At 40.1% G+C, this 20166-nt stretch overlaps 1 protein-coding gene across 2 annotated transcripts; it reads right to left on the reverse strand.

Annotated features, from left to right (window-relative positions):
• Positions 1 to 241: 241 nt before the first annotated feature.
• On the reverse strand, positions 242 to 1801 carry LOC131336374 (uncharacterized). 2 transcript variants are annotated; one of them, XR_009202797.1, is made up of 2 exons: positions 1411 to 1801; positions 242 to 640 (listed from the first exon to the last, which is right to left on the reverse strand). XR_009202797.1 is itself a non-coding variant. In XM_058372177.1 (2 exons), the coding sequence occupies exons 1-2, from the start codon at positions 1784 to 1786 to the stop codon at positions 581 to 583; spliced, it is 330 nt and encodes a 109-aa protein (XP_058228160.1). In that variant the 5' UTR covers positions 1787 to 1801; the 3' UTR covers positions 242 to 580. The 2 variants fall into 2 exon arrangements, 1 of the variants encoding a protein (XP_058228160.1); XM_058372177.1 differs by having other exon boundaries at positions 1517 to 1801.
• Positions 1802 to 20166: the final 18365 nt, after the last annotated feature.

Genomic DNA, 20166 nt, shown 5'->3' on the forward strand with positions numbered 1-20166 from the left:
TCAAATATGGCTCTGAGAATTGATGGTCTAGTTGTCTTATAATCATGTTTCCAATAACCTCACATTTTACAGCTATGCTCAATCTACCTTCTGCTGTAATATTGGGAAAAACTGAAGTTGCTTCCAAAAAATTATCGAAATTCAAAACCTTGTTTTGCTGGAAAGTAGTAGCTCAAATACACCCTAAAGAAGCAGAAAATTTAAGGCTGTTGAACCATCGAACACCCTAAAAAAAGCCAGCAAAATTCCTATGCTCTAAGTTCATATCCATTTAAAAGTATAGTACTCAAGAAAATCAATTACATAACGGAATATGGTGGAAACATGAATCACAATGATGGAATTAAAATGGTTCTATGGATAGTTGATATCTGATTCTCTCCAAATACAAATACAATGAGTCAAGCATTCATAACTACTGAGTCAAGCATTCGCAACACTCGATCAGAAGAAACACTGAACATATACCAAAAAAAAAATAAAAAATTCGTGACAGTTGTGAAAAACTCAATTTCGTCGTCTTCTAGTTCAAGCTCGGAAGTGTGATGATGGTCTACGGATAAAACCCTTCGTTGCTGTCTCAGGCTCTTTCTTCAACTAATAACAAAGCTTCAAGCTCCTCTCTACACCGCTCTAACTCCTGCAAATGTCGACAAGGCAACAGATTTAATGATGCAAATTCCTAATTAGAACATCAATATATGTTTGAATGAATTGGACCCCTATCAATTGTGGACACCAATAGACTGCTATACAAAGCCACAATTGAAATCAATTTACAAGGATACAATGCCCCATTTTGGAGGAATCCAAAGAGAGTACGAGTTGGGTACTCCCAACGATCAAAAAGCACCTTAAATGGACATCTTATAGGTTATCCAAACACTACAATAGCATGTTCAACAATTCAAATTTGAAAAAAAGAAGAATTAGGAAAAAACGGTTCATAACAATCATATTGAGTATTGACCTACTTATTTTACAAAATATCAAGTAAACCATCAAGAAAGAGTGAATCTTTCATTTGGTGATGACAATACCAGTAGTAAGAAACTAGTACAAGTTTTGGCATATGGGCCCCAAATTTATTTTTTCATTAGGTAAAACAAGGAAAGTTGAAATCAGGGGAATCAACAGAAACTCTTAAAGCAGATGCCGTAGCTTAAGCTAATAATCATGCCAAGTTGCACTGGGTTTGCGAGAACAGACGGATCAAAAAGGGGTTAGGGTTTCTGCTTAATGAACCACATATTACAAAAAAAAAATATAGATTCACAACTTACGATTTGTGACATTGAACAGTAAAATGAATTGGAATCCAACCCAGAATCAAAATCAACAGTAAAATGAACTCGAATCCAACCCCAAATTCAAGCCAGAATAAAAATCAAGCTCTAATCAGATAGATACCTTCAAATCAAGCCGTATTCTTCGCGTAATCAAGCCCTAATTTGTGAGTTTGAAAATCGAGGGGGTTAGGGTTTCTGGAAGGAAGTTGTTCGAGAGAGAGAGAGACCTTGTTGACAGATCGTTCGTCTTCGATTCGTTTCTTCGTTCGTCGATTCTCCTTCTTCTTTGATTTCTCCGCTCTTCTCTCTCTCTCTCTTCGTCTATTGTTCAACGAGTGAGAAGTGAGGGAATTGGGGGTTTTGTTTGGCCCGTTTGAGATCACCTCGTGACCCGCGAGTTGTATTTTACCCGACCCACCCCCTTTTTTACCCGCGTGTCTCGCCCTTCTATTACAGCCGTTGGATGAGATCCAACGGCTCACAGAAAACGTCCGCATTTTAGGAAAATAAGGACGTCCCTACCAGATGGGAACTGTATGTGTATATATATATATATATACGGGATGGTTCAAGGGACACCCAAAAAAACACCCCAAATCTCAAACTCATAGTTTCCGATCAAATTTTTATGATCCGAACCGTTCAATGTGTGCAGAATGTGATTTTAAGGGTGCCCGCGAGAAATTAACAAAAAAAATGATCGGGAAAGGCTTGATTTGGGCAGTTTTATTTGAACCGTTCAATAAAAAACTGTTTGAAACTGTTCGGATTAAGCCTTTCCTGGTCATTTTTTTTGCTGATTTCTCGTGAGTACCCTTAAAATCACGTTCTGATCACATTGAGCGGCTCGGATCATCAAAATTTGATCGGGAACTATGAGGTATTTTTTTAGGTGTTTTTTTGGGTGTCTCCGAAACCGCCCCGATATATATATATATATATCTGTGTGTGTGTGTGTGTGTGTGTGTGTGTGTGTGTGTGGGAGAATCAAAATCAATATGCAACGGAAAAATTACTTACCTTCTGCCATAGTATTTAAGTCTTGAGAAACCTGGAAATCGTTTCGACCTTGAACCAATATGTTTCACAAACACAAACTCTCACTAATTGTTTGGGAGAGCAATGGGTAGAATTTCCAATCTAATCTATGTAAATGTTCTTCACACTTGTAACTTGATGGTAATCACATGTCTTTATATAGATAGATCGGGACCCTTTCCGAATAGACACAACCCGTCATACTTCCTTCCATCAAAAAAGTAATAAGGCACTTATTCATTAATAGTTGCAACCTTACACATGAATAGTCACTAAACGCATTCATGAATAGTCACCAAACCTTTTTATGAATAGTCACCAACTATTTAGGCAATATTTCATTTAAATCTAATACTCATATTTTAGTTATGAACATAAATACTATAAAATATAAATAAAATTGATGTGGCATGTGAGCCACATAAATAAATTCCAACAAGTGCATAAATTAGCTTTTGGTTCTTGAGTAATTTTGATGTAGGGAGGAAGAGAGGGTTAACAATGGTTTTCATCTCATTTTACCTGTTGTATATGTAATTGACTTGTCTTTCTTAAGAAGATAAATCATATATCGCTTTGGCACAGTTTGGATACGGGCATGGGGTATTTGTATTGACCCAGTCACAAATGCCCAAGGGATTATTTCTCTTTTGTTTTCAGGAACAACACCTGCAAATGTGGGTTTTTCTCTGGCCCATTATAATGAGCGAACCACCTATGTCGACGCGATCAGAAAATTTCACTCTACCATTTGTAGGAGCGATGGGTCGTTTGCACATAAAGATAGAGACGTAGTCAACACGAGCTATTTTTCATATTTTTCAAATTACCAAAATACCTCACGTATAAAAATTACGGAGATTTAAATTTTGAAAAAAGGACCCTGTAGAGGCCCGTAAAATTTTAATTATTGAAATTGCTTGTTAAATGTTTAATTGGGAAATTGTGGTTTATTTGGTGGTTAATGAGATTGAGGGTTGAAGTGAAATAATAGGAGATTGAGGAAGTGGGTGTGTGATAAAAAGATACTGTATATGAGTATATATAGGGTGCGTGTGTGGTGTAGGAGAGTATTTTTCATCTCCCATCTCTCTCACTCATCCGTTCCCTCTCTCTCTCTACCGACTTCTTTCTCTCTCTCTCTCTTGCTTCCTCACTCAAAACTCCACTCAATCACTCAAGAACTCTAAGAATCAACCTCCCTCCGGCCTTTCATTCACGTTCTTGAGCTCAGAAATCCATGGGTCATGTTTGAATCGAAGTTTTGAGGTTCAAAGAGGCTAGGACTTGCTCAAATCTTGTAGATCTTGGTTATCATAGCAAGGTAGGGACTTCTTTACCTCTTTTATGTGTTTATATGATGATTTGATGCAAGAATCAAGGTTTGATCGTCTCCCTTTGTTTATTTGAAAGCTGTCAGAAAACTGCAGAAATCGTCCGAAATCGCCTAGGGATCGATCCCTAGAGTTGGGGGATCGATCCCCCTTTGTTCTGTCTTCATCCAGTGACTGCAGGGATCAATCCCTAATGGAGGAGGGATCAATCCCCCTCCCCTCTGGACAGCCGTTTTGCTGTTTCGTTCTCTTTCGATCGTATCGACTCCCGATCGTTTCTAAACCCTTTTGGACACTTCCAAACCTATTCTCTGCATGCCCAATCGACTTCCTACGAATAATCGATGTTGTCCTTGATCCGTTGGCCTCCCATTTGTAAGGAACGAACAATAGTTTGTTTGGTTAAAATGTCAATATGATGCAACTTATGATTGAATGATTATCTGTGAACGTTTGTGGTATATTTGTAATATTGTTGACATGTCGTGACATACTTTATGAATGAATATCGATTTTGGAAAGCTTTAACTTGTATGTTGAGTGAGGAAATGGTTGTTTTGGGTCGGTGGTTGATTTAGGAAGTCTCGTAACGCAAAGGGTGGTAATACGAAGACTTAGATGATCTCGTAGCGCAATGGGTGGTAATACGGTGACCTTAAATGTTGGTGTACACCATAACGCTAGAGGTGGTAATACGGTGACTCTCGTGGTATAATACGGCAACACAAGGCGTGGAAATGCCGATGGTGGAGATATGGGATAGTGAGTTGTGTCAAAGTTGTTACTTGCTTGAGTATTGTGAACCTGATGGCATAATGTGATTATAGCATATCTTAGAATGATCGCCTTGAATGTTTGGCACATCCTTGAGTCGATTGTATTTCGTCGTTGAGCTATATCATCTTGTTTTCCTTCTCTTGCCCTTATCATCATATTTGCATGTAAGATTGGTAAAAATTTTCCTACTGGGCTAGTGTAGCTCAACAAAATCTTTCTTTTTAGGTCTTAATGCCGAGCAATAGATTGCATGCTATGGTGTGCTTGGACACGACACTACTACAATAAATCATAAAGATCACAGCTATTGACTATGATTGTAAGTTTTTCATCACACTTCTGCTACCGTGACAGATTTGGGTATAATTGTAAGTCACTCTCTTTTATCACGGTTTATAACCGTAATTGAAAGAGAAACAATCACGACCAAAAGACATGATCATTTCTCTTTTACCACGATTATAAGCTGTGATTGTTTCTCTTGGGCGTGATTGTTTCTCTTTTCTGGGTGTGATTATATGTCCCTTTAGATCACGATCTATAACCGTGATTAATTGAAAGTTTAAAATGATCACACCATAAACTGAGATGGAAAACCATTGCGCGTAATCTTTTCTTTGTATCTACTACACCATCTTTTCTTGTCATTGCCAAGTTTCGAACCCATGCACCTTTAGTTGATTTTCCAACCCTTACCACTAAGCTAGCCAAGAGCTTCTGTTACATTAGGAAAACAAAAATATTTATACTTACTTCCTAAAGTGAGAACTTTTTTTTTTCCTTAAAATTTGCCGAAATTTTTGAAATGCAATAAACATGATATTAAAATATATAAAAATACATATATAAACATTGTTTAAAAAAAATTTAAAATATGATAACAGATCTTTTGTCGATCAAAATTAGTTGTTGGTCACCAAAGGATTTTTTTGGAGTAAAAAATTTAGTTTTAGCTAGTAAATTTAGTAGACAATAGTATTTTTTGTTGTAGTGTGCGATTTGTATTTTTATGAAAATTATCACAGTCTGCAGATTGTAACATTATAGACAAACTTTAGATTTTTTTTTATAAACCAACCATTTCACAAAAATTTTGTGTTTCTATTGAATTTCAATTTCAATGGTGGCTTCTCAATTGGATTTGAATCCTTTTCAGACAAGGCTAAGCCATAAAAATATAATTGCTTTTTTACCTAATCTGTCGAACATATACTTGAAAGATATTCGAAATAACTAAATTTCACTACTACAATAAACCATAAAAATCACAGCTCGCCCACGTGAAAATCGGGCACTAGTTGAACAGTCTGCCCATCATCGAAGAAACAACTGGGTATTGGTGGAACCCAGTTGTGGAATTTGCCTTCTCTCTCTCTCTTTGGGCGTGAAGATGAAGATGAAACGATGTAAAGATTTTTTAGGATGAATGTAATTAGTGATTATCTTGTTACCTTTTCTAAAAAAGAAAAAAAAGAACCTTTCAAAGTTTTTAAACTACATCATTTTTCTTACATAACTTTTCAAAGCCTGACTAAATAAGTACCAGCCCGCCCACGTGAAAATTCAGATTGTGCGTCTAAATGGGTAGGCTTTTTATCTCGCCGTAAGAGTGAGATCATTTACCTCACTTTTTTTCGCGCTAAAATTTTTATCACGCTACAAAGGTGAGATCTTTTCTTTTTTATCTCACCACAAAAGCGAGATCTTTTATCTCATTCTTTTTCGCCCTAAAATCTTTTATCACACCACAAAAGTGAAGTCTTTTCTCTTTTTTATCACACCACAATGATGAGATCTTTTCTCTTTTATCAACCTAAAGTCTTTTATCACGCGCCGCAAGGGTGAGGTTATTTTTCTTTTATCTCACCGCAAGAGCGAGGTCTTTTATTTCGCGCTAAAATCCACTTTTTATCTCAGCTTTGGACTTAAACTGAGATAAAAAAATTTAAGCACCACTTTTTATCACGCTTTCACTGAAAATCGTGATCTTTGTGAATCTTCTTAGTGTGACGCATATCTATTATTGTAGTAGTGTGAAATTTTTTTGAAGCTAATTTGATTTAGTTACATACTCATCTTGTAAGAGCATCCGCAATGGGAATAATCAAAATCAATAACCAAAATGTGTCACGTCAGCATTTGATTATCTATTTAGTTCATAATCAAACTTAACAAACTTTACCTCCACATTGGTTATTTTTGCATCCCTATAAAAAAAACCCCCCACAATACGCAATGAACCTATGTCCAATTACAAACGAGTTCTAATAACGCACCAGACCACACAAAATTATTTTTCTCGATGAGACGATTCTATTGTGGGGTATTTTTTAGTTTTTTAGTTTTGAATTTGGTTATTGGGTTTGATTATTGAGTTTTGGTTATTGGTAAAAGTTGTTAAGTTTGGTTATGGAATGGGTGGAATTTGATTATTTGCTAAAAGACTTGTAACTTTACTTATTACAATGTGAGGTATTTTTTTAGCATTGTTGTTAAGTTTGCTTATCCATACCAATTTGATTATTACAATGTGGATGTTCTAATAGACTTACTTTTGGTTAAAGATGGCTTTATAACTAATAAATTTAGAAATTCTTTTGACTAAATCGTTTGTAACTATTAGCTCGTCCGTACTTGTACTTAATCTCATTTTGAGACCGGTGTGCCAATGTTGTATATTTCCTTAAACTTGGAGACTTGATTTGTATATGATCAGGTGGGAACTTGCTTTTGGATATTACTTATTTAATGCGATATCTTATTTCTGAAAAATATTATTTAATTATATTGAAAATCGAGGGCATAATAGACCTTCGATTCTGGACTACATGAATTACCCATGATATTTTTGCGATTACCACATTTTTCTACAGGGTGTTTCAGTAAATTTCTTTAAAAAATCATACTTCGATCAGTGAAAGTAAACAACCAAGCAAGTGTAATAAACACCTTTGTCATCACATGCCATGTGCGTTTATTGCTTCATTTATGATCTAAAGAACATCAACCGAAGCTGCAAATTGATAGTAAAACTTTCTCAACATATTGTGGGCAAGGCTGGGACCCGGGGACCCTGCCGAGTGGCACTCCTGCCGAGCGGGCCGAGCGGCCAATCCAGCCATTCATCTCGGAATCAACGGTCCGGATCGAAACATTTTTTTTCTTTTCTTTTCTTTTTTTTTTTAAATCCGTTCGGTATCTTTACATTTGGGCCGTCCAAAACACTTTTGGACGGCCGAGATGTGCTCGGCACCCCTGCCAAGCAGGGATGCTTGGCAGGGTCTCCAGGTGGACCCGGGGACCCTACTGAGCGGCACCCCTGCCAAGCGGGTGTCAAGCGGCCAATCTAGCCATTCATCTCGGAATCAACAGCCCGGATCGAAACATCTTTTTCCTTTTCTTTTCTTTTTTTTTAAAATCCATTTGAGAATGCGCAAGTTCTTCCTACTTCCTAGTAGGATATCTTTCTTTCTAGCTCACAATTGCAGAACCCTATCTCCCCAAATGACATACTACTATACAAGGAATACCCGTGCCTAAAGATAGTAATACAAATAGAAACTCTTAGTATGTTCTTTGGATCCGGATTCTCTATGAGGATATTGTTTGTGGTGATCGTGTGAGGGTTTCAACAGGAGGGTGTCACCTATTAAATGAGTGAATCGAACTAAGTGAGTGAATCCAACAGTTTATAAGGCCGACTATTTGTAACTACAAATTTACCGTACGTAGCCTGTGCTAAATCAAATCCATAAATCTTATAGCAATTTGCTATATGCAACCTAACAAATATCCATGAACTTCCAAAAATATCCTCTCATTCCCCCCTTCTAGCTCTCCCGTATCTCTCTTCACTTCTCCCCTGCTTCACCACCAAATCCTCCATAACCGCCGTGGTCCATTTGATGAGCTCACTGGCAATGTCACCAGCACCACCGTTTTTCCCTTCTCCCTCTCTCCCCATTTCCTCTTCTCTGTCTGTTCACTACCACGACACCAACCGACACCACCACCGCACCAGACGACCGACAAAACACCAGCAGCAGCAGACCCTTCCTCCACCACACCCGTCGGCCACAACCACCATCACCAACAACATAGTACTTGCCAAAAAAATGATGAACACTGATTGGACATTTAGTCCCGAAAATCGCTACCAAAATAAAAAATTAACTTCCGAAAATATTTACAAAATTCAGATTCTAATACCTGAACACTTTATAATGCATCTTGAAGATGTGTCATGTATTTTTTTGATTTGACTGTTAAAAATACAAATTCCGAATGCATCATGCTCCGTATAACGAATTTCGTGAATGCACGATGGGACTGGTTCGTCGGTGAAGAAATGTGAGTTTCGTACGGTTGAATCTGGACCTAGGGATTTTTTTGATGAGTGGGCATTTGGATTTTTCTTTAGCTCGAGGTATGGAACTGCGCAATGGAAGAGAGAGAGAGAGAGAGAGAGAGAGAGAGGGAGGGAGGGAGGATGGAGAACGAAAATGGAGGAGATGAAGGGGAACGAAAATGGGGACCAACGATGGAAGATGGTTTTTTATTTTGGTTGGGGTTTGGGGAAGGACGAACGATGGAAGATGGATATCATCGGAATGATGGAAGATGTTTTTTTATTTTTATTTTAGAGCAATATTCGTCTCCTTATCAATGATGGAATATTCGTCTCCTAAGTGAGGAACTGACAAGGAAGAAACGGGAGCCGTCTTCGGTTATTGGGATGGTGGCCACGTCTTCAACGGTTTTGTCGTCGGGGGTTCTACCGACGTCTTCCAAAACTGGGGTCTCGGAGGCTTCAATGAGATTTAGCCGGGGGGTCTATTTGTTACTTCAGACGGCGTTGACGTAGCACTTCTTGGCCGCGGTCTGGTCTCCGTACAAGTCTTCCTGGTGCCCGTGTGCGCCAATGAAACGGACCACTTGGTGATAGGTGGAGGCAATTGTTTTAAGCCTATGCAACCAGGTGCGTCCGACAATTGTGTTGTAAGGGCCTGGGACGTCAACTACCACAAATTCCGTTTCAAGAGTGACCGAGCCGGCGCGGACAGGAAGAGTGATCATACCGATGGGCCAGACAGGAGCTCCGTTGAAGCCAATAAGAGGAACTTCGGAGGGACGGAGGTCGGTGTCGGGAATCTTCAGATCCTTGAACAGGGAGTGGTACATGACTTCGGCCGAGCTGCCCTGGTCTACGAGGACGCGACGGACGTTGAAAGTTCCGATGCGTAGCGTGACCACGAGGGCGTCGTTGTGGGGAAGTTGGACGCGGTCAAGATCCTTCTCGGTAAACGTTATCGTCCATTTGGAACCGTCATCGGTTCTGGGGCGCTTTGGTTCGGGACCGACTAACATGACCTGCTTGGAGGAGGAGGCTTCATTCAACTCGGCTCGGATGACGCGAGCGGCCTCGGGGTTCAAGGGACCGTGTATGACGTGGATTGTCTGGACCTCTTCCTCGGTATTTGTTTCGGTCCGCTGTGCCCGAGCCGTCGTCTTCTCGTGATCGATGAAGTTGCCAAGGTGGCCACCAGCAACAAGTTGTTCCAAGTATGCCTTGAAGGGCTTGCATGCTGTGGTGAAATGACCTTGTTCGTTGTGGTAACTGCATCGGACGATGGGATTCTTGATTTTCCCATTTTCGGTTCCTAGCTTTTGGTTTGGGAAGGAGAAAAAGGGCTGGTCCTTCACTTGATCAATGATCCGGTAGATGGGAATGGTGAAGACGGTTTTCTCAGCGTTGAAATCGCTTGACTTCGGTCCCCTCCTCGGTGACTGCTTGATGGTGTTGACCTGCTTCTTCGGTGTTGGGACAGGTGCGGGAGTCGGTGTGGATACCGAGGTGTTTAACGTCTTTGAACTCGTAGGCTTCCCGATGCCTCTCTCTGCCTTTGATTCGATGAGCTGACACCAACCCTCAATCCGAGTCATAAGGTCCTTCATAGAGTTTGGCTTATGGCGAGCGAGGTCGTCGTAAACTTGCTCGTCCTGGGAGGTGAGACCAAGCTTGAATCCTTGGGCAGATATGACGCCGTCGCAACCCTCTATCTCATTGAATAGTTCCCAATAACGGCCGGCGTACTGCCGAAGTGTTTCGTCGTTCCTCTTGCGGAGGGCGAAGAGGGAGTCGATCTCCTTCTCGTGCTTGTTGCTTGTTACGAATCGGGCCATGAAGGCATCACAGAGGGAATCGAACGAGGAGATTGACCGAGCCGGGAGTTGATTGAACCAGGTGAGGCCCAGGTTGCCGAGGCTTGCAGGAAACACTTTGCACAAAAAGGCGTCGTCCGAGGGTTCATTCCGAAGAAACAGAGACATGACGGTTTTATACTGAACCAGGTGAATGTACGCCTCGGTCTTGCCATTGTATTTGGCAAACTTGGGTTGGGTGAATCCTTTGGGGGGGGTAACCGAGTCGATCTCTTTTGTAAAGGGAGAGGTCGTGAGTCGTGTAAGTCGTGCGTCGCGATGAGGTCGGATCGAACGGTCGGGGCCGTCTGGACGCTCAGTCGCTGTACGCTTCTTAGGAACAAGTTTGTCCAATCGTTCATATTCCTTTTTATTTGGGATAGTACTAACCGATTTCCTAGGAAAGCGCTCCTGGCGATGGTGGCGGTAACTGTCCCGAGCAGAAGGCTCGAGGCGTTCGGTGATCAGGCTCTTGCTGTGTGCGCCGCCGGGATGCGAGACGATGGGACTTCTAGGTCGGGGGCCCTTCAGGCGCTCGCGGTATCCCTGAGTCTGGATCTCGACAAGGCCATCATCCCCCCTGGCTGCTCTTGTGAGGCTAGGGGTAGATTCCCGGCCTGTCCTGCCCACTAGGACCGAGTGGGTGGAGGAGGCAGAGACGCTCCCACCACCGAGCCTATCAAAGGCCGATGGCCTCCTTCGAAGTTGCACAGGGGAGCGGGAACGGTCCCTGTGTGATGTGTCTTTTGGGGCTCGAGTGTCCGCCGCCCTTGGTGACTCGAGGCGATCCTTGACTGAGGGGAGGGGTCTGTGCTCTAACAGGTGACCTGCTTCGTGACTGCGTGGGGGGGTGTGATGGTTTTTCCTTCCGCCGCGACTTCCGGAGGAATGAGATGGGGAGATTTGGAGGAGATGCTTGATCTCCGCTAACTCGTCTCGGACGTGTCTGTCGCGGTCCATGACCGTCGTGAGATCGTCGATTTTCCGCTCGAGATGGCGGATGTAGGAGTGGAGCTCGGAGGATGGGCTTGCGTCTGGAGCTAACGCTCCGGCGCCAACTCCGATGGATACATGGGTCTTTCCAAGGGCGGTTGCCCCGCCGGAAGCCAGGCTGTGGTCCACGAGGGAACCGAGCCCGTGGGCGGCACCACCGTGATGGGCTTCGTCGATCTCAACCATGTTTGATTCTGGACGGTGAACGGAGCAGAAAAAGGGGAGGTGAAAGTTGAAAGGGTGGCTAGGTCCCCAGCAGAGTCGCCAATTGTAGGGGTTCGATTTGACGGGACCTTGACCTGAACTAGTATTCCTCCTCCGCTGCTCCGTTCTCCTAGGTCCGGACCTGCAACAAGTCACTAGGGCTGGAATAACCCAGTGACCCTCCGACGATCAAGTTAGATGTAAGGAGAGAAGTTTAGGTCGAGGGTTAGGGATAGATGGCATACCTCTCAAAGATGAATATCCCTTTGTATTTATAGACCTAGGTTTACTTGGCCTCCAAGCTAGCGCGTGGAGCTCACGCTCAGGTAACCGCCTCGGGTGACATCATAGATGACGCACAAGATAAGACGGTTACGAAGCACATGGCCAGACCTAACCCTCATGATCCTTTCCGCCACGCGTCGCTCTTGGTCCCCTCTTGCTATGCAACATTCTTCCAAGAGGCTTTAACGGAATGCACACTTCGGTATTTAACCGAAGCGTAAACAGGAGACTTGATACCAACCGAGTAAAGAGAAGGATATACAGGACCGCACCGATATGATGCCTCGGTTAATGATGGTTCGGTTGGATTACCGACGCCCCCACAGTTTTTTATTTTGGTAGCTTTGAGGTTCCGCTGGTTCTCTCTGCAAGAAGATGAAGGACAACGAAAATAGAGGTGGGAGGTGAAGCTTGGAACCGGTGGGAGGGAGGGAAGAAGATGGGTGGCTATAGTGGAACCGGTGGGAGGGAGGGAGGAAGATGAATGGGTTATGTTTAGTAATTTTAAAAGTATTTTTGTCCGAAAATGATTTATTTTAAACAAGCTACATACATTTGGGGAATTTTTAGGCCGGTCCCAAAAAGTAGGTTTGGACTTAATTTAGTCCTGGCAAAAATATTTCTTCTTTATTTCAGTCATTTTTCTTGACTTTTCATCCATTTTTACTATTTTGCCCATTCTTCTTAACTTTTTGTGTACATATCCATTTTTAGTAAAATTTATATTTTTCGAAACAACTCCTGACCTATGTTATTTCAAACAAAAATAACATTGGCTATGTGAACTGGTAAAGAGAACTATCAATTCTCATAGCCAGTTAACATAATATTTCAGACAAAAATATTCCCGTCAGTTCACATAGCTCGAGTTAACATATTATTTTGGACAAAAATACCCCTAAACTATGGCTATGAGAACTAAGGCTATGAGAGTTATATTTTTAGAATCAATTCCTGAATCATATTATTTCAAACAAAACTACCCTTGGCTATATGAAGTGGCTATGAGAACTGCCAAGTCTCGTAGTCAGTTCTATGAGAACTCCTCAGTTCTCATAGAGAATTGGCTATGAGAACTGACTATATGAACTGTCAATTCTCATAATCAGTTCTATGATAATTGGCTATGTGAACTGAGCTATAAGAACTGATTATATGAACAGTCAATTCTCATAGTCAGTTCTATGAGAACTGCCAGTTTTCATAGTTAGTTCTATAAGAATTAGCTATGAGAAGTGACTGTTCTCATAGAGAACTAGCTTTCTGAATTGGTTATGAGAACTGGACTATGTAAACTGAAAAATATATAGTTCACATAATCTTATCACATACTAAAATACACAGTTCTCATAAAAAATATACAGTTCTCATCGAAAATACACGGTTCTAATAGACAGTTCTCATGGACAATAAACAGTTCTCATAGAAAAATATGTAGTTCTCATAGACAATTCTCATGAACAACACACAGTTCTCACAGAAAATACACACAGGAACAAAAAATGAATAAAAACAAAAAGATAATCAAAATCAAATATAATTATAAATGTTCTCATCGCCATGTCTTAAAAAAGTAATTAAAGTAAAAAAGTACTCCAGTTCACATAGAAAATAAATTGATTTAGAATTGAATTTTGAACTGTTAAGTCTCATAATCAGTTCTATGAGAACTGCTCAATTTTCATAGAGAACTGGCTATGTGAACTGAGCTATGTGAATTGGTTATGAGAACTAGATTATGTGAACTGAAAAATACACAGTTCATATAATCTTACTACATACTAAAATACACATTTCTCATAAAAATATATTGTTCTCATAGAAAATACACGATTCTAGTAGACAGTTCTCATGGACAATATACAGTTCTCATAAAAAAATACACCGTTCTCATAGAAAATATATAATTCTCATCGACAGTTCTCATAAACAATACATAAATCTCATAGAAAAATACACAATTCTCATAGAAAATACACATATGAACAAAAATTAAACAAAAACAAAAAAGGTAGACGTCATGTTCGTATGTGTATTTTCTATGAGAAGCGTGTATTTTCATATGAGAATTAGCTATGTGACCTGCGTTATGTGAATTGGACTATGTGAACTCAAACCAGTTCACATAGCCAAACTAAAATTAATTATTACAACAAATGCAAGTTCGACGCAGATAAAAAAAAAATTATGCAAGTTTGACAAAATGCAAATTTCAGGGGCGACAAAAAAAAATGTTCAGAAATTAAATGTTTCCTACTACTCCTCAACAAATGCATCAACATAGTGGTGACCGCTTGTTCACGAATCGAGGAATGAGCGTTCAGATCTAGCAAATGAATCAAGTAAGAAACGTTGCCTCCCTTGGAAACCACGGCCGCGGCTTTCTCCTCGTTTTCCAGAAGCTGGAGGAAAGATTCCATATTTCCATGCCTTTCTTTTCAAACTCGACACCGCCGATCTGTAACATGGTTCGGCAACAGAAGGTGGGGCTCGGAGCGGACTGAGAGTGTAATCGAGGTGTAGATGGATTTGAAAAGAATCTGAATCTGGAACCGAATCGAGGTGTGGAGGTTTGGTCTTGCTTCTCTTTGTTTGGATCCTTTGAATCTCAGTCATCCTATTCAGAGCTTGGACTTCTATTGAGGATCACTGTATTCAATCGCTCCGGCGGCAGCAGAGGAGGATGGCGGCGTGTGCATGTGAATCCTGTTGCGAGTTCAATCTTGAGATTGGGAGAATCGAGATAATTGTACAGACTGGAGAAGTGTGGGATTCTCGCCGGAACGATGGAGGTGATCGCCAGCGAGACCAATTCCATCAAACAAGTGCTGGTGTTTTGTTTGGCGGCGTGGTCGCAATTTTGGTAACGCCGGGGATGTGTGTGTGTGTGTGAGAGAGAGAGAGAGAGAGAGAGAGAGAGATTTATCGTCTTCTTCATAGAGAGAGAGGAGGAATGGCGAGATGGAGTTCACAATGCGGAATAAAAAGGGCAAAAAAGTCATAAGATAACATATCCAAACCTGTGTAGGTTTGAGAATAATATTCAAGGTTGGGATCAAACCGAACCTAAAAACCAGGACCAGCCTCTAATTTTCTATACATTAAATTCGCAGTTGCAACATCTAAATGGAGAGAAAACGTTTGGGGGAACGTTATGTTCTCACAAGAAAGGAAAAGTCGTTCCCAGAAGACGAACCCTCCATTGTTTTCAACGGCACGCCGGTGACTAGTGTCCGACCACGACGGTGGTCCGCCAAAGTGCATACTATAATCTATTGCTCCCCCCTGCATGTGCTTTTTCCCATAAGAAATTCATGGTTTTGTAATGATTTCATTTTTGACTGGGAAGCTTTATCAACGCAAAAGTCTATAAATTGAGATTTCGGGTGATCCAGAGGAAGAACTGCTAGTTCTGAAGGATGATCCACAACTCATGTCTCTGTAGACCAAAGGGTTTACAATCGTTGGTTAACCGTATGTAATTTGATTGAGCATTTCATTTGGACTGATGTTTTTAGATCCAAATTAGTGTGTGTGTGTGTGTGTGAGAGAGAGAGAGAGAGAGAGAGAGATTTTGTCCTCGTCGCCGTCGAGAATAGCCCGAGGGACAGAGAAGAAGAAGAAAACGGTCAGGAGCGGAGAAGAAGAAGAACGGCTGTTGGGTTTTCTCTCAGACGAGTCAGACATGAGAAGATGATGGACGGGATTTCCTCCCGTTTCCTCTCGGTTAGAAAAGTATCCTCCATACGGTGCCGTTTGGTTAAAGACAAAAGCAAGTGTTGTGTACACCGTTGGATCCCTTTATTGATGTGTTGGCAGCTCCTGGTTAAAAGCCTCACACGATCCTTATAGTGAAATCCTCACAGATCCGGATGTATGTTTTTTTAGGTTGTTTTCCTTAGTTTTTTATTAGATTCGGTTCACTTTTTTTTTGTCACATCATCTATCTCGATAAGAGAAATCGATAACATACAAAATATGAACTAATGTTGAAAATATAAGACGACAAAAAAATACCAAAAAAGTCCGTCTTTAATAGAACTAAAGATTGATCCACATTTGATTGGGTTTGTAACTGGCATACTAGGGGAATTTTTAGGCCAGCTTTAAAAAGTAGGTTCGGACTTACTTTAGTCCTGACAAAAATATTTCTTCTTTATTTCAGTCCTTTTTTTTTATTTTTCATGCATTTTTACTATTTTGCCCATTCTTCGAAACTTTTTGTGTATATATCTGCTTTTAGTAAAATTTATATTTTTAGAATAAACTCCTGACACATATTATTTCGGACAAAAATACTCTTGGCTATGTGAACTGACTATGAGAACTGCCAATTCTCATAGCCAGTTAACATAATATTTCAGACAAAAATATCCCCGCCAGTTCACATAGTCCGAGTTAACATTATTTTGGACAAAAACACCATTGAATTATGGCTATGAGAACTGGGGTTATGAGAGCTATATTTTTAGAATCAATTCTTGAAACATATTATTTCGAACAAAAATACCCTAAGCTATGTAAACTGACTATGAGAACTGCCAAGTCTCATAGTCAATTCTATGAGAACCGCTCAGTTCTCACAGAGAACTTACTATGTGAACTGAGCTATGAGAACTGGCTATGTGAACCTGTCAATTCTCATAGTCAATTCTATGAGAACTGCTAGTTTTCATAGTCAGTTCTATGAGAATTGACTATGAGAAGTGACTATTCTCATAGAGAACTAACTTTGTAAACTGGTTATGAGAATTGGACTATGTGAACTGGCTATGTGGACTAAAAAATACACAATTCACATAGTCTTACCACACTCTAAAATACACAGTTCTCATAAAAATATATACAGTTCTCATAAAAAATACACTACTCTAATGGACAGTTCTCATGAAAAATACACAATTCTCATAAAAAAATACGCAGTTCTCATAGAAAAATACATAGTTCTCATATACAGTTTTTATAAACAACACACAGTTCTCATAGAAAAATACACAGTTCTCATACAAAATATACACCGAACAAAAATTGAACAAAAATAAAAAAGGTAATTAAAATCAAATATAGTTATAAATATTCTCACCGCCATATCTTAAAAAAGTAATCAAAATAAAAAAGTAATAGTTCACATAGGAAATAAATTGATTTAGAATTGAATTTTTAACTGCCAAGTCTCATAGTCAGTTCTATGAGACTTGGCTATGTGAACTAAGCTATGAGAACTGGCTATGTGAACTGCCAATTCTCATAGTCAGTTCTATGAGAACTGCCAGTTTTCATTGAGAAGTGACTGTTCTTATAGAGAATTAGCTTTGTGAACTGGTTATGAGAACTGAAAAATACATAGTTCACATAGTCTTACCACGCACTAAAATAAACAGTTCTCATAGAAAATATATAATTCTCATAAAAAAATACGAAGTTCTCATAGAAAAATACGCAATTCTCATGAACAACATACAGTTCTTATAAAAAAAATACACAATTTTCAAAGAAAATACACATACGAACAAAAATTGAACAAAAACAAAAAAAAAAGTAATCAAAATCAGATATGGAAGGTTGAAATACATAAATCTGACATTTAACATATAATCTAAAAAAAAATCGGAATCGTGAAAACAGATTATTTAACAATTTACACATACGTACACAACTACTTCTTTCTAGATTTCACCATTAAACTACAAAAAGAAAAGGCAACTACAAGCATGCATAACTACACCATTTGTTCTACCGCCGAACAGATCTGAAAACTCTAGGAGTTTAACTTCACGGAATTTCTGGAAACAGATTTTGGAATGGTGAAAACAAATCTTGGAATTTCTGTTTGGTTTGATCAAAAAGAGGAGTTTAACTTCACAGTGTCCCCTTGTCCGATTGGAGATCATGATCTCACCGAGAGCAGCGAAGGAGAAATAGTCGGCATCGGAGAGAGCGGTGGTGGTGGCGCGACTGCGAAGGCGGTGGAAGTCTTCTTCATCACTAACCACTGATCCTCCTCCTCTGTCGAAGTCTTCTTCGTCATCCTCGTCTAACTCGTCGTCGTCGACCTCGCTAATGGAGGATTCGTCGAGAATTGGTGAGCTGGTGCTTTCCGACTGCCTACGGCAGTGGAGATTGATGATGGATGAACAACGAAGAGAGAGAGAGAGAGAGAGAGGGGTTATCGTCTTTATGAATCGTCTGGATTGCAGGAGCTATTTTATTTTGTTTGTTGGGATTTGGGGCAAAAACGTCCACATGCAACATAACTGAGCCATCCAGCTTCGGAAAAATATTTCAGGGTTGGGATCGAACCAAACCTAAAAAAGAGGACCTGCCTCTAATTTACTATACATATACTTACTATGGGTCCGCTTTACCAGAGGTTTGGGGGGTCTTGGGAGTGTTTAATTTGGGCAGGCTTTTGTCTGCCAACCTTGCGAGCTTCCATCATGATCCACAATGGAGCATGCATGGCATCGGCCTAGACCCAAGAAGCTAGTGCTATTACAATTGTAGCAAATACGTAATCCATCTCGATCAGTAACTTCCTAACGTACGTACGTCTCTGTCCCTGATTAAGTGAGGTGGCCGGCTTCCTTGCGACTGAGATCTCCAGTCCGACTCCTCCAGTTCGACCCGTCTGTTCGATCCCTCTCAGCCGTTGATATCACAAATCAACGGTTGAGATGGGCCGAGCGTTTTGCTCCAAAACGACGTCGTTTTGAGAAAAAAGTGTTTGGCCTATTTCAGCCGTTGATTTGCGAGATCAACGGCCGAGAGGGATGAGACAGGCGGGTCGGACAAGGGATCCGGGTTCGCTTCCTTGTAGTTCTGGGCCGGGTATATACAGTTAAGTCATCAGCATGGCAGTACATCCTTGAGAGAGGTATCCCCATCAGCTCCATGGGCTAAATGTATTAGAAATCTATATATATGGTACAAATGATCGATCGAAATGCTTCCACATATTTATTATAATCTATCCATCTTAATTTATATAAAATTTTCCAATTCACAACTTAGAATCTTTAAAAAACCGATCCCAACAACTCTCCAAACTGCTTTACAAAAGTTATGGGCTTAAAATTTAGGATAAACTATAGTTAACCCCCTCTAACTAAGCCTCGTGTGCACTTTGCCCCCTCTAACTTCTTTTTTTGGTACTCAACCCCCTCTAACTAACTGAAATTCAAACGGTCATAACTTCTTCGTCCGAAATCAAAAACATGCAAATTATATATCAATTTTGAGGTCTTGAAGTCAGCTTTCTAATGACACCAAAATCACATCACGATTCAAAGCACACTGAAAGTTATGATCAAAAGAGTAAGGGCTGGTAGACAGAAAGACCGTTTTGATCATAACTTTCTGTGTGCTTTGAATCGTGGTATGATTTTTGGTGTCATTAGAAAGCTGACTTCAAGACCTCGAAATCGATATATAATTTGCATGTTTTCGATTTCAGACGAAGAAATTATGACCGTTTAAAGTTATGACCATTTGAATTTCAGTTAGTTAGAGGGGGTTGAGTGTCAAAACAAAAAGTTAGAGGAGGCAAAGTGCACGTGAAGCTTAGTTAGAGGGGGTTAACTGTAGTTTACCCTAAAATTTATCAGTAGAATTCTAGGCAAACATTAGAAAAAGTAAAAAATAATAATAATAATCATCTTCCACCAAAATATCAAATAGAATTTCTATCCAGAATTATCAACATTTCGTGATTTTTCATGTCAATCCTCTAACTTTATTATTTCAAATTATTACATACTTATCGCGTCCCTTTATTCAAGTGCAAAATTTTGCTTTTATTTGTAAACCATTTTCCGCCAATGCCCCCTCCCCTCAAAAAAAAAAAGAAAAAAATTTATCCACGTCAAAAATATAAATAGACATATTTAATGAGGAGGTAGGCAAATCACATGGTTTATCATGGGGAGCCGATTCGAATCTCAAGCCCACCTAAGTCCAACATTTGACACAACATATATCAACCCATAACTCTTGTAATGCAGTTTGGAAAGATACTACTTTACCCTGAGCACTTTTAAAATATTTGT

Source organism: Rhododendron vialii, chromosome 1a, assembly GCF_030253575.1.
Source record: "Rhododendron vialii isolate Sample 1 chromosome 1a, ASM3025357v1".
In the NCBI taxonomy this organism is placed as follows: domain Eukaryota; kingdom Viridiplantae; phylum Streptophyta; class Magnoliopsida; order Ericales; family Ericaceae; genus Rhododendron; species Rhododendron vialii.